General features: G+C 37.7%; 1 protein-coding gene across 6 annotated transcripts in view; it reads left to right on the forward strand.

Annotated features, from left to right (window-relative positions):
• SETDB2 (SET domain bifurcated histone lysine methyltransferase 2) overlaps positions 1-14968 on the forward strand; it is a 51400-nt gene that overhangs the window by 14336 nt on the left and 22096 nt on the right. For 4 of the 6 annotated variants that reach the window (XM_015121057.3, XM_077974365.1, XM_015121056.3 and 1 more), the window contains exons 5-7: positions 580-645; positions 3465-3500; positions 7218-7314. In XM_015121057.3, the coding sequence (XP_014976543.1) occupies positions 580-645; positions 3465-3500; positions 7218-7314 (199 nt within the window). Of the gene's footprint in view, positions 1-579; positions 646-3464; positions 3621-7217; positions 7315-14968 lie in introns of all 6 variants that reach the window. The other 2 variants (XM_077974367.1, XM_077974366.1) reach the window with 1 other exon arrangement.

A 14968-nucleotide genomic window follows, 5' to 3' on the forward strand; every position in this document is an offset into this window, starting at 1 on the left:
TAGTATTTTCATATGTATGTGTAAAAGTACATATAACTTTATTTTGCCTGCTTTAAACAGAACTTACTCTGCCAGTCTTCTGAAAGCAAAATTTGTGTTCTACATAGGCAGTTCAGTCATCCAAGTTTTTATTTTTTCTATTTGTTTGTTGTCAACCCTGGTTGGTTATAGAACGTAAGACTTTAAGATGGAATCGTCCTCAATCCATCAGGACATATGGTTTTGAAGCAAATTTTTCTCCAGATTATTTTTAATACTTTCTGGATGTTCTTATGACATTATTATTATGTGTTTATCCAAAAAAATTGGCACTGTTTTTCATTTTAATATTCCTTCTCAATCCTCCATAAGTCAGATAAATCTAGATTCTAATCCAGTTGTACTACTTCCTAGCTGAATGTCCTGGAATAAATAGCTTAACCTCTGAACCTCAGTTTCTTTTGTCTCTAATGCAGATAGTACTATTAACCTCTCAGGGAGTAGTGAAGATTAAATGAGATAAAATATGTAAATTGTTCAGCACAGTAGCTGGCACCATGAATAAAGGTAATGGTGATGCTATTTTTCTGTCTTTAACAGAATACATCCAAGCAATGATTCTAGTGAATGAAGCAACTATAATTAACAGTTCAACATCAGTAAAGGGTACGTACATCTCTATTCCCAATGTAGAGTATTCTCTGATATTTTCTTGCCATGAAGCAGGATAGCTTTAATAGGTCGGGCTAATTAAAGATAATTTAAAATAAAATCTAACATCCACATTTCTAAGTTACGTAAATCACAGTTTCCTCTGTTAAATGAAAAGTCCTACCCATCTAGAGACAGTAAATGCACATCCAACTAAGCATCCTAGGGAAAGAATTAACAAATGTGTGTCTTCTTTGGGGGGGAAAAATTTCTCTTTTAAAGAGGGCAAATAGAATTGTACCTTTAAATCACTATATATCCGCTTTCTGTGAAGAACAATACTTGAAAGATATATTCTTGTGTAGATAAGATGGTGGGTAAATCTTTTATCTCTAGATTGCTTTTAGACCATCAGTCTTCCAAGCTCTAAATCAGTTTAGAAGGATCAAAGATAATATACTAAAGAAAAACTGTTTCTCTTCTCTCAAAACTTCTGACACCAAATGTGGGTTTTCCATGCCGTGCAATTCTCCAGTATTCTGTGGACGCCAATGGATGTTGTGTTCTAAAATTTAATTCAGTTCTGACACTTAGTGCTACCCAGAGTTAGCACAGATCCCACAGATTAAGGGCTCATTCCCACCAACTTGCTCCCACTTCAGACACTGGTCACAATCTCTGGGCCTCCTGTACTTCTGACTGACTTGGCTACAAATCAGAGGTTCCCACAACCCCCTCCTCAGATTCCATGATTTGCTATAATGGCTTATAGAACTCACAGAAGCACTTACGATTACCAGTTTATTATAAATGGTATTGTAAAGGATACAAATGAATAGCCAGGTGAAGAGGTACACAGGGCAAAGTCTGGAAGGGCCTGAGTACAGGAGCTTCTGTCCCTGTGGAGTTTTGGGGTGTACCACCCTCCCAGTATGTGGATGCATTCACCAGTCTGAAAGCTCTCTGAACCCTGTTGTTCAGGGGTTTTGTGGAGGTCTCATTACATAGGCATGATTCAGTCATCAGCCCATTGGTGATTTGCTTAATCTGCCTCTTTCTCTTCCCTGGATATGGGGGTGGAAAGGGTAGGGATGAAAGTGCCAACTCTTTAACCATGCCTTTGTCAGAAGTGCCTTGGTCTTTCTGACAACCAGCCCCCATTCTGAAGCTGTCTAGGGACACCTCACCTCTCAGTAGTCGTTAGCATACAAAAGACGCTCTTACCACTACTGGAGATTCCAAGGGTCTCAGAAGTTCTTATGTCAGGAACTGGGGACTAAGACAAATATTATAACAGAAGATGCTCCTCTCACACCTGTCACTTGAAATTAGAAGGGTTTTAGGAATTACGTCAGGAGCCAGGGCAGAAACCAAATATATATTTCTTATGATGTTACATTTTAACAGGATCAATCACCATTCCATAAATCTTAGTCTATCACACATTTGCTGAAGTTTTGAGGAAGTACAATATTTACTAGGTTTATATTAATGCTGTTAGATGTTGTCAATAAATTTTAATGATTTTTGTCTTTTATAATTTGGAGTCTTAAGGCTTTTAAATCTCAGAAAATATAGTCTAGCATCACCAGTCTATTTTAAGTAAACCATTTGGTATTCAAAAGTATCCTCAATTTCAGTAGCCATAGCTTTGGAAGAGTAGTTTCTTGAAGAAAACAGTCTTCCTTTCACAGTATCCTTCAGTAACCCTCAGAATTGTAGGGGAGGAAAAATTTTATCTCAGTGGCTGGGGGATAAGGGCTGTAACAAAAGATAGAAGACAGATTAACAGGAGAAGAGACATAAACAAATGTGTTAATTCTTTTTCTTTTTTTTTGAGACGAAGTCTTGCTCTCTCGCCCAGGCTGGAGTACAGTGGTGGTATCTCGGCTCACTGCAACCACCGCCTCCTGGGTTCAAGCAATTCTTCTGCCTCAGCCTCCCAAGTAGCTGGGACTACAGGCTCATGCCGCCACAGCTGGCTAATTTTTTTGTGTGTTTTAGTAGAGACAGGGTTTCACCATGTTGCCTAGACTGGTTGCGAACTCCTGAGCTCAGGCAAACTGCTTGCCTTGGCCTCCCAAAGTGCTGGAATTACCGGCATGAGCTACTGCGCCTGGCCAACTTTTAATTTTATATGCGGGAATTAGGAGGACCAGAGAGATCTTAGGGTGAATACAGGAGGATCTTTATTGAGTGCACTCAGACCCAGCAGACTTAACATACAAAAACTGGGCCCAGAACAAAGACAGCAGTTGACTTTTATATACAAGGGGGTGGGCTAGCCAGAAACAAGCTTACAGTGGCACGAAGCGTAGTGGCGTGAAAGCAATGATACAGAGGCAGAACAAAGATAGTTAATCAAATTGTGACAGGTTCATGACTCAGGATTACACATGACCATTGCTCTGCAGCCCAGATGTCTGTTATCTAGGTTTTTCTCTAGTGCCTAGCACAGCTTATTCCATGACTTCACTATGGTGCCCAGGTGGCTGTAACTCAGGCCTGCTCAGACAGCTCATGACCTTCACTCCACTGTTTAGATAAAACAGAATACTTGAAGTTACTAGTTACAGAGAACAGGAATCTATACACTCATACCATAAGAGAAAGGAAAATTTGTTTTTCTCCTCCCTATGTTGAGGGAGTGCTGGGAGAGTCCCAGAGCACATTTCTTTGTGTCCTGGCTTCTTAGATAGTATTATCAAGACCTTTTCTGGGTCTGGGCTGTGCCTGTTGCTGCCTCTGGGATAAGTCGTCCTAAAATGGGAAAGCTTATTTCTCTTTCTTTTTAATTTTATTTTTCTTTCTTTCTTTAATTTCCTGCCTCACAGGAGCATCACAGAAAGAAGTGAATACCCAAAGCACTGGTGAGATTTGAGAGCACATTATACCACCCTAATAGGTGAAAAGGAGGGGCAGAGGAGCACTTCTGGAAGAACACATGACTTCAAAGATAAATGGGCCCTACAAGAATAAGTGGGAGATTTGTAAGAGTGTCTGAGTATAGTACTGACTGCCTCTGTTCTCTCTGATAAGATGAAGTCATTCCTGGTTGATGAAACTTCTGGGAGGGGATTTATGACAATTGAGTTCCTTTTTGGGAGGATCTATTTTAGACAGATAAGGCAACTCCAGAAAAAGCCTTTTCCTATATTTGTTCATTCTCAGATGTCTTCAATTCAAAATAATTTTTATGCTACTATATCTCATCTGGACAACCCTTAACGAATTATATTTAGTTTTGCAAGGGAGAGGCTTTTAACCTCACTTGTTACCAAGAAAAATGGTAACAACTAATTCTAAAGATTTCTTTTCATTCTGAAGAAACTTTTTTCCACAAAAAGTCAGTTGGTTTTTGTTTGGTGTCTTTTAAGAAAATAATTTTATCAATAGAAATGCTGAATATTATAATTTCGTATTTTTATATAGTTTGTCCCTTTGAGATGTAACAAATGCATCAATATAAGAGTATATTTATTTGCTAGTGGTGAAGTGTTTTTAAGTAAACAGTTGGGGAGAGTTATGTAATTGACATTGTTGGCAAATGTAAGGATTGAAAACCTTTGGTAATAAAGTTTCATGTGGGCTGGATGCAGTGGCTCAGGCCTGTGATCCAAGCACTTTAGGAGGCCGAGGTGGGAGGATCACTTTGGCTCAGGAGTTTGAGACCAACTTGGGCAACACAATGAGACCTCATCTCTACAGATAATAAAAAAAAAAAATTAGCTGGCTGTGGTGATATGTATGTGTGGTCCCAGGTACTCAAGAGGCTGCGATAGGATCGCTTGAGCCCAGGAAATCAAATCTGCAGTGAGCTGGGATCACACTACTGCATTCCAGCCTTCCACCCTAGGCAAAAGAGTGAGACCCTGTCTTTTTAAAAAAAAAAAAAAGTTTCATGCTAGCATTTATTTTAAAAAGAATGTTGAGAATGAGAGAAACAAAAGAACTTTGTGTTGAGGTCAAAACAAGTTGTCCTGGATCCAACCTACACTCCCCAGGCTGTCATCAAACTGCTAATTATGTTTATTTTTCTTGATGATGTGTAACTGTCAGTATTTCCTCTGTCTCCATATGAAGGATTGGATAGTATTTTCTTGAGAGAAATTATTTACCTTTCCTCTTTTATCTAATGACTAAATCTCCATGGTTTTGAGTAAATCCTATTTCCAATTATGCTTATATACATTTATTTTGCTCATATTTGTTAATATAGGTTTATGTAACTCATGCAAATAAATTAGCTGGAGGAAAAGTCAAACTCTTAATTCGTAAAATTGATTTCTAATCAGTTACAGCTGTGAACCTAAAATAATCAAAAGGGTCAGAATCTAATTTTTTTTTTTTTTTTTTTTTTGAGATGAAGTCTTGTACTTGTCCTCCAGGCTGGAGTGCAGTGGCACAATCTTGGCTCACTGCAACCTTCGCCTCCCGGGTTCAAGCGATTCTCCTGCCTCAGCCTCCTGAGTAGCTGGGATTACAGGCACCTGCCACCACACCAGGCTAATTTTTGTATTTTTAGTGGAGACAGAGTTTCACCATGTTGGCCAGGCTGGTCTCGAACTCCTGACCTCAGGTGATCCGCCCGCCTCAGCCTCCCAAAGTGCTGAGATTACAGGTGTGAACCACCATGCCCAGCCCAGAATCTAATTTTGAGAGAGTTTATTCAGGTGCAAAGCGTAAGGGTAGCCATCTGAGGACTGGTGCTATACCAAAGAATGGTGATAAATGCTTCTGGTGTGGGGAGAAATGAGGATTATTTATATAGGCAAAACAGAGGTGTTGAACAGGATTACCGCATTTTTGTGCAAAGGATAACATACAGATATTTGATTGGCTACTTTTGATTACACTCTAAGCGGGTTGTCCAACATGCTGTTGTAAACAGGTAACGGTCACAAGGGTCTCTTTCTCCATATCATTTAGACTAAGTCTGAATAAAGAATAGGGAGTCTTAGCTAGGCATGGTGTCTCAGGCTTGTAATCCCAGAACTTTGGAAGGCTGAGGTGGCAGGATCACTTGAGTCCAGGAGTTCAAGACCAGGCAACATAGTGAGATTCTGCCTCTACAAAACAATTTTAAAAATTAGTCAGGTGTGGAGTTGCCCATGATCACATCAATGTACTGCAGCTTGGGTGACAGAGCAAGACCTTGTGTCTTAAAAAAAAAAAAAAAGAATAGGGAGTCTAGTTAATGTGTAACATCTCAACACAGAAGTCAGAAAGCAATGATCATGCACCAAAGAAAAAAATAATCATGTTACATGAGTCATCTTTCAGGGCTTAACTTTTCCCTTTGGCATAATAAATTTGGAAGGTCCTAAATTTTTATTTTTACATAGCTCTCTTCAACTATCAAATTTTTATTTATTCATTTATTTTAGAGATGGGGTCTTTCTCTGTCGCTCAGGCTGGAGTGCAGTGGTGCAAGTATAGCTCACTGCAGCCTACAACTCCTGGGCTTAAGCAGTGCTCCCACCTCAGTTCCCAAATAGCTAGAACTATGGGCATGCGCCACCACGCCTGGCTAACTTTTTTTTTTTTTTTTTTTCTTGTAGAGACAGGGCCTTATTCTGTTGCTCAGGGGGCCCTTGAACTCCTGGCCTCAAGTAATCCTCCCATTTCATCCTTCCAAAGTGCTGGGATTACAGGCATGAACCTTGTGCTTGGCTCAGCTATCAGATTTTAAACCTTTCTTTACTTGGAAAATTAAAGACAGATATTTTTCAGTTAGCCACGGAGCAACCTTGAAATACAATATCCTTTTATTAAATTTTTTTTGAGGGGGAAAGTAAGTTATAATTTTTTTATTAGAAAATAAATATAGTGGGCCAGGCACAGTGGCTCATGCCTGTAATCCCAGCCCTTTGGGAGGCCCAGGTGGGCAGATCACTTGAGGACAGGAGTTCAAGATCAGCTTGACCAACATGATAAAACCCTGTCTCTACTGAAACTACAAAAATTAGCTGGGTGTGGTTTTGCACGCCTGTAATGCCAACTACTGGAGAGGCTGAGGCAGGAGAATCATTTGAACCTAGGAGGTGAAGGGTGCAGTGAGCCAAGATCACACCACTGCCTTCCACCCTGGGCAACAGAGTGAATGAGACTCTGTCTCAAAAAAAAGAAGAAATGTGAAAACTAGATCAAAAGAGATACCCAGATGCTTCATCCCCTCGCCAAAGTAGTTGTAGAGCAATAGGAAAACAAAAGGTACATAAATTTTTCGTTTTCTGACTTTTATAGAGCCTTTAAGAATTATGTGATTTCTCTATAAAATGCATGCAGAAGCAGGGATACTCAATGTCCACCTTAAAGATTGGTTAAGCTTCAAATCAAGTTCAGGCCAAACTAGAGTTTCTACAGTAGAAATGTTTTCTGTCCTCAGTGTTTTATCCTATTTTATTAATATTTTTGAAAATACTGACATTTAATCTTTTGCCTCAATCTTGAAACCTTAATATGTTTGCATATTTTAGGGATCCATATGGGCAGACTCTAGTCAATGAACATATTACTTGGATACTTACAGCAAATGGTTTTTAACTTGGTATATTTGTTGCTCACATTTGTATTTTTTTGTGTAGAACATATGCCTGTGACTCAGAAGGAACAGGAAAACAAATCCAATGCATTTCCCTCTACATCATATGGAAACTCCTTTCCAGAAGACTGTACATTTCTGTATGTATATAAATTCTTTGTTATTAATGCTTTTGCTCCTACAGATTTCTTCTTTATAAATCACTTGACATTAGAATAGATGAGATATACAAAAAAAAATTTTTCCCATTAAAGCTTTAAAAGTTGTATATTTTAGTATTTTATGTAGGATAGAATTTCATGAGTCTCTGAATAGGTTATTTAATACTCCTAGTTAAGTCTTTTTATAAAGTTTAGCTTAAGATGTCTTTGTGTAATTTATTAATACACTGAAATCTACCAAGTAGTGTGTTTTTTTTGTTTTGTTTTGTTTTTTGTTTTAGTGCTTAGATTATACCGGAGAATTTAAAAATGTCAAAGTGTTTCTTTCAGTATCAGTTGAGTTTTCACAATGCATAACAGCTCTGAAGTAGTATCAAAAAGTTTATGTATAGACTATGGGTCTGTGTCTATATTCCATAAGCTTATGAATAGACTAAATTTTTCTGACCTTTCCTTTCTCATTTTATCATTACATTCAGTAAAGACTCTTTGGCATAAAGGAGAATTGCAGAAGAGTGAATCTGATACTCGGCCATGTAGTCTTTATTTTTAGTAGATAATACCTGGGCCTAACCCTTCAAGTACTAATTACAGAGAAGTTTCTGAAAGTTCTCTAGAGTAAAGAACATAGTTTCAAAACACAAAAAAAAGTATCTTTAGAAAGAAACTTCTTTGTTACCCTAATTTCATTTGTTCTTTCTGCTCAATATTAAATTGACCAAAAAAAACCTCAATATATAATTCTTTTTTTGATTTCGTGTCTGTGAGAGTTGTAGATAGACACTGTTTTGTATGATTTGGATTTACAAATACTAGAGTTGTCATTGCAGTTTGAGTGGGTCTCAAAAGGCCCATAAAATTATTTTAAAATGCTCTAAAGCTAAGTTTACACTTTAGCTCCTTAATTGGCCATTTCAGTAGCTCACAAAACAGTTTTTTTCCTAGAAATTCTGACCTTTGAATATACAGTGTAAAATTTCATAAGTTTTTAAGAACAAATTCACTGAGTCTAAATCACTAAAATATAAAGTTCTTTTTCATGCAAATTACCACCAAACAAGCTCTCTACCAAACAGTTATCTATATATTTAGACATTATATTTTAAACTTAAATGCAGGAGTGGTTTATTCCTGTGAAGTATCATTTTTTTGGTTTAAATTCATTATACCAGCTTACCAGAATCTTTTTGAATTTTGGAATATTTTTTATCCCTTTTAGCTTATCATCTTGTACAAATAAATAAGCTTTCTAATATTCATTATGGTCACCGAAAACAATATTGACCAGGACATGACCAGAGATAAAAACCTGTGGTTGGCTCACTACTAGACACTGTTTCTATTATGCTTCAGAAAGAACTCTTTAAGCAACTGTGAATTTACTTGTACTGTTGTCCCACCTACACTTCTCACTTACAAGGTGGTCATGAAAAATCAAGGTTCACTGCCGTAGCGTTCTGTGGCATTGCCAGACATTATTCAGACTTATTGAAAACTTTGTCAAAAAAGAAAATTCAGTTAATTTTTATTTTTCTCACCTACTTGTTGACTCAGCACCTAGTCTTGGCCTTTTAAATTCCAAATATTTAGAAGTCACACACTTGATGCCTTTTTCTGGAAATTTTTAAGAGACCAATGTTAAGCTAACCTTTCTATATTTTCTGTAACCTGTCCTCCTTCCCTTTTTAAAAATCAGGGCAGTGAGAACTTGAGGATAAGTGGTCACAGAAAAAATCAGGGCAGTACTGTTTTATTTTTAATTTTTCCGTATTTGAAGTTTTTTTCCCCAGACCTTGAGATTTAATTTGTGGAGTCTTCTATATGCTTAAATAAACTTGAGTTCTAGTACCCTCTCTTTAACTGTCACAGACTTCAGTTTCTTTTTATTTTTTTGTTGTTTCCAACTTGAGAGCCATACTTACAGATGGAAAAGACAAACGCAGAATTGTTTTTGAGAAACTCTTCCTTCTCTTTGTTATCAGTTAACCTTATCTTTCTCCTAACAGATTATTTTCTTGTTCTAAGCATAACTTTAGTTGTTTTTTGTTGTTGTTGTTGTTGTTGTTGTTGTTGTTATTTTATTAGCATTTTTGGAAACCTCAGTTCTTACTAAGCTTTGTGATACTTTTCTTACCGGTTCATACCAATGTTTCGTATTCATAATTAACTGTCTTCTTTTGTATGTATACTTGTAAAAATCCGAGCTGCCCAGAAAAATTGAGTTGGTTTCTTTAACTGTTTTCCCATCTCTTTAGGACTGTTTGTGATTATATAATCAGAATTTCATTTCCTTAAGAATCTCCCATCTCTCTTGTACTGTATTGACACTCAGAGGCTTTTTTTTTTGAGATTATATCTAACTTTGAGTTGAGCTTTCTGAGATCCTTTCAGATGAAGGTACATGTCTTATTAGGCTTAGGATTTTCTTCCTTTGCTGTTAAGAATTCCAAGGAAGCATTTCATTTTTGACTGGAATTATGTTTAAATAATTCCTTTGATATTTCCTCTGCAGGCCAGAAGTTTATTGCTTATTTTACTTTCAGTACTTAAACCCTCTTAGCAGGCCAGTGGTCACATAGGCTGCCTGGTAAACTAAATGGTCAATAACTTAAGCCAGGGATTCTCAGCCCCGGCTAAACTGCTCAAGATTAGGCTGAGCATGGTGGCTCACACCAGTAATCCCAGCACTTAGGGAGGCTGAGGCAGGAGGACCAGTTGAGCCCAAAAATTCAAGACTAGCCCGGGCAACATGGCAAAACCCCATCTCTACAAAAAAATAACAAAAATTAGCTGGGAGTAGTGGCACATGCCTATGGTCCCAGCTACTTGGGAGGCTGAGGTGTATTACCTAAGTCTGGAAGGTCAAGGCTGCAGTGAGCCATGATCACGCCTCCACGCTCTAGCTTGGGTAACAAAGTGAGACCCTATTTCACAAAAAAGATTACACTAACTATCAATGGCAAACCCCAGGATGAAATCTTGGGTCTAATAGGACACAGGCTTCAGTTTTTTGTGGGGTTTTTTCTTTTCTTTCTTTTCTTTTTTCTTTTTTTTTTTTTTTTTTTTTGAGACAGCAGGGTCTCACTTTGTCTCGCTGGGTGGACTGCAGTGGCACATAGTCACAACTCACTGTAGCCTTGACCCCCTAAGCTCAAGCGATCCTTCCACGTCAGACTCTCAAGTAGCTGGGACTACAGGTGCATACCACCATACCTGGCTAATTTTTGACTTTTTTTTTTTTTTTTTTGGTAGCGATGTGATCTCGCTGTGTTGCCCAGGCAGGTCGTGAACTCCTGGTCTCAAGCAATCCTCCCTCCTCAGCTCCCAAAGTGCTGGGATTACAGGCATGAGCCACCCCACCATGCCCAGTCAGTATTTTATTCTTGAGTTGAACTGAATTTCTACTCCATATAAGTGAGTTATGACATAGGTAAATGTAAAAATTAAAAATAATAATTAAAAAGATATCCTTTTTATACTTTTGTGATTTTAGAAGTCTGAATTCCTTCTTTTTTTTTTGGTCAAGTGTAAACTTTGGTTTGTCAGGAGTACACACCTATTCAAGCTAGCTTAAGTAGTGGACTTTATTAGAAGTGTACGAGGCGTGCAGCTGTGGTTAGCATACTGGGTGATATTGGGCTTGCACCACTACTTAAAGACACAGGTATAAATTTAAGCCATTATGTGGCTTTTTACATGACATGCACACAAACCCAAAAGATTATTTTAAAAAAAACATGCACACACATGTACCTAGACATACATACACACATACATGTAAGTAAAATAGGTCTTGAAGAACAGAAAATGTAACACAGCAGGCCATGTGAACACTAAAATAGGAACTCAAAAGTCAGTACCTAAGGTCCGGGTTGACACAGTTTCAACTCTACTTATATCTGTTACCAGTAGGTTTCTTCTCTTCCCATATGACCAAACATAGCTGCTCCAGCTGGACTCTAACCTTCTAGTGCAAGTGTTACCTCATGAGACATATATACATATATATATAATTTTTTTTTTTTAAATAGAGACAGGGTCTAGTCATGTTACCCAGGCTGGTCTTGATCTCCTGGGCTCAGTGAATCCTCCTGCCTCGGCCTCCCACAGTGCTGGAATTACAGGTGTGAGCTACCACACCCAACCATTTTTTTAAATATCTTAATTTAAATTCTTGAAAGAGACTGTATAAAAAGCCTAGTATATATACAAGACCCAACATCTTTGAGTACACTGAAATTAATATACCTGCCTTTCAGAAGAGGATGACCAAAGAAGGGACCGAGCAAAATAACAAATTTACCTACTGCATTCTTTAGATGAATACAGTTTACATTCTTGTTTTAAAATATGCCCCCTTAATGGTCATAGAGGATAGAATGACTTCTTACTTTAGCCTTGCCAAAAGCTAGATAATCATTTGGCAACCTCTAAGCCTTGCTCCACTTTGATGTTCAGGGTGACTAACGACACCTGAATTTACCTCTAGCACTTTTAATCAGTAACTAGATTTACAATACTGTACATAGAATTGGTTTTGTTTATTTCTGGTTTTTTTTTTTTTTTGAGTAATGTATCTTCACACCTAAATGAAGTTAATCCTCCTCTCCATAAAATTGGGATGAAATTAGGTTACTTTATACTTAAGACTTGTAAGTTGGGTTTTTTTTTCTTCTATTTAGTAAAATGAAGCACAGATAAGAAAAATCTTTTCTAAGGTTCATGCTGTTTTATTTTTATGTTTTTCTCCTTTTCTGTTTTTTTTTTCTCATCTCCTCCCACTCCTCCCTAACTCTTCTTAAATGTAAAACATGTATTTCTCTGTGTTAATTGCTCAGTAACTAGAGTCTTGTATCTCGCAGTTTTTCTTTATTAGTCATAAGAAGAATACTTTTAAGCTAGTTTGACTTTCTTGAAATGTAAATTCCAAATTACAAGTTTTACCAGCATATTTACTATTACAAATTTTAGTCCTAAGTAGTTCTAATACAGCTCCAAGTAGTGGCTAACTTGGAGTTGTATTTGTTGTGTCATATGAGGAAATTATGTAAAGGACATTAAACTACTATTCAAATATTTGTTGTTATTTAAGAACTAAAGATAACCCAGATACTTTCTCTCTCACATATATCCTGAATTAATCCCTTCATTATTCCAAGAAAAATTTGAGTCATCTACATTAATATTTAATGTTCCCCTTCCTCCAAAGAGCAAAACAGGAACCAAAAATTTCATACCTGAGGCCAGGCGTGGTGACTCATGCTTGTAATCCTAGTACTTTGGGAGGCCAAGGCAGGCAGATTGCTTGAGCTAAGGAGTTTGAGGCCAGCCTGGGCAACATGGTGAGACCCCATCTCTACCAAAAATGCAAAAAATTAGCTGGGCATCGTGACGCATGCCCATGGTCCCAGCTACTCTAGAGGCTGAGGTGGGAGGATTGCATGAGCCCAGGAGGCAGAGGTTGTGGGGAACCAAGATTGCACCACTACACTCCAGCCTGGGTGACAGAGTGAGACCCTGTCTCCAAAAAAAAAAAAAAAAAAAATTCATAGGCGAAATGGGGAACTCAAATGACATTTACAGAATAATATACTACAGAATCCAATTTGAAACATATTTATTTGGTTAAGTCAAATTGAAAAGGACAACAGAACAGTTCACTGTCTCTATAAATCTCTTAAGTGTATAAGTAACTTGAGAGTGAGTAACTTATGTCAAAACCAAGAACAGGGCCATGAGAGCCTAAGGAATTTATTACAGTGAATTCTGAATGAAAGAAAATAGGGCGGTTTATCTCAGATAGACAAATAAATAGAATATCCGGAGTTCAGATTATACTATAATTCCTTATAAGAAAAAGTGGTAAGAAGGAACTTGACACTTAATAATAGGGAACAAGTAGTTTCCAGGTACCACCTTTGAAAAACAAGAAGATATTGGATACTAAAATAAATCAAGGACCAGGCATGGTGGCTCACACCTGTAATCCCAGCACTTTGGGAGGCCGAGGCAGGTGGGTTACTTGAGGTCAGGAGTTCGAGACCAGCCTGGCCCACATGGTAAAACCCTGTCTCTACTAAAAATACAAAAATTAGCTGGTTGTGGTAGTGGGCATCTGTAATCCCGGCTACTTGGGAGGCTGAGGCAGGAGAATCGCTTAAACCCGGGAGGTAGAGGTTGCAGTGAGCCGAGATCACGCCACTGCACTCCAGCTTAGGCAACAGAGTAAGACTCTGTCTCAAAAAAAAAAAAAAAAAAGAATAAAATGAAATAAAATAAATCAAGGAATAAAAATAATTACTAAATTGGATTAGGCTAAAGAAGATAGAAATTAAATGGAAAAGAAAAACAAAAGGTGAGTTATAGAATATATTTCTTACTATGTTATGTCCTTTCCAACATTATTCAAAAGCACTAGGTAAATTGAAATTATTTAGGGAAACATAACCTTACCTTCCCCTACCCCCTCATTTTAATGCATTAGGCATTAGTACATTGTAGTCCATGGATAGTGATGGATTTACAATAATCATTTCGCTGTGTTCTCACCAATTTTTTTTTTACTATCTTTTCAAGAAATTTAAAAGATAGAGTGTATATATAAAGGAATATAACTCACACCATCCAGAATTTACAGCTATTAATGTTCCATTGTATGTACTTCCAGTCTCTCTTTTATTTTTTATTTTTTTTGGAGATGGAGTCATCGTTCTGTCACCCAAGCTGGAATGCAGTGGTGTGATCTCGGCTCACTGCATCCTCTGCCTCCTGGGTTCAAGCACTTATCCTGCATCAGCCTCCAGAGTAGCTGGGACTACCGGTGCACACCACCACGCCTATCTAATTTTCTGTATTTTAGTAGAGATGAGGTTTCACCGTGTTGCCCAAGCTGGTCTCGAACTCCTGAGCTCAGGCATTCTGCCTGCCTCAGCCTCCCAAAGTGCTAGGATTACAGGCATGAGCCACTGTACCTGGCCCCGGTCTCTTTGTAAAAAAGAAAATAAAACATTATAGTATCTTTGAATTATATTCAACCTCCCAGCATAACAGGTTTCTTTGCCCTGTCTACCTTTCTAGGAGCAATCACTATCATCAATTTTTTAAAAATTTATAATTGACACAAAATTGTACATATTTATGGCAAACATTCAATGCAGGTATACATTATGGTATGATCAAATCAGGATAATTACCATATCACTATAAACATTTATCATTTCTTTGTAGTGACAACACTCAAACTCTTCTAGCTATCTTGGAAAAAACACACTGTTATTTGCTATAGTCTCCCTACTATGTAATAGAAGACCAGAATTCATTCTTCCTGTCTCCTTTTTATCTTTTATTTTTTTAGAGACAGAGTATCACTCTGTCACCCAGGCTGGAGTTCAGTGGCACGATCATAGCTCCCTGTAACCTTGAACTCCTGTCACAATCTTCCCACCTCAGCCTTTCCAGTAGCTAAGACTACAGGCACATGCCATCATGCCAGACTTATTATTTTTTTTTTTTTTTCACTTTTTGTAGAGACAGGAACTTGCCATATTGCCTGGGCTGGTCTCGAACTCGTAGGCTTAAACAATCCTCCCACCTCCTCCTCCTGAGTTGCTGGGATTACAGGCTTGAGTGACCG

Source organism: Macaca mulatta, chromosome 17 (assembly GCF_049350105.2).
Source record: "Macaca mulatta isolate MMU2019108-1 chromosome 17, T2T-MMU8v2.0, whole genome shotgun sequence".
NCBI classification, from domain to species: domain Eukaryota; kingdom Metazoa; phylum Chordata; class Mammalia; order Primates; family Cercopithecidae; genus Macaca; species Macaca mulatta.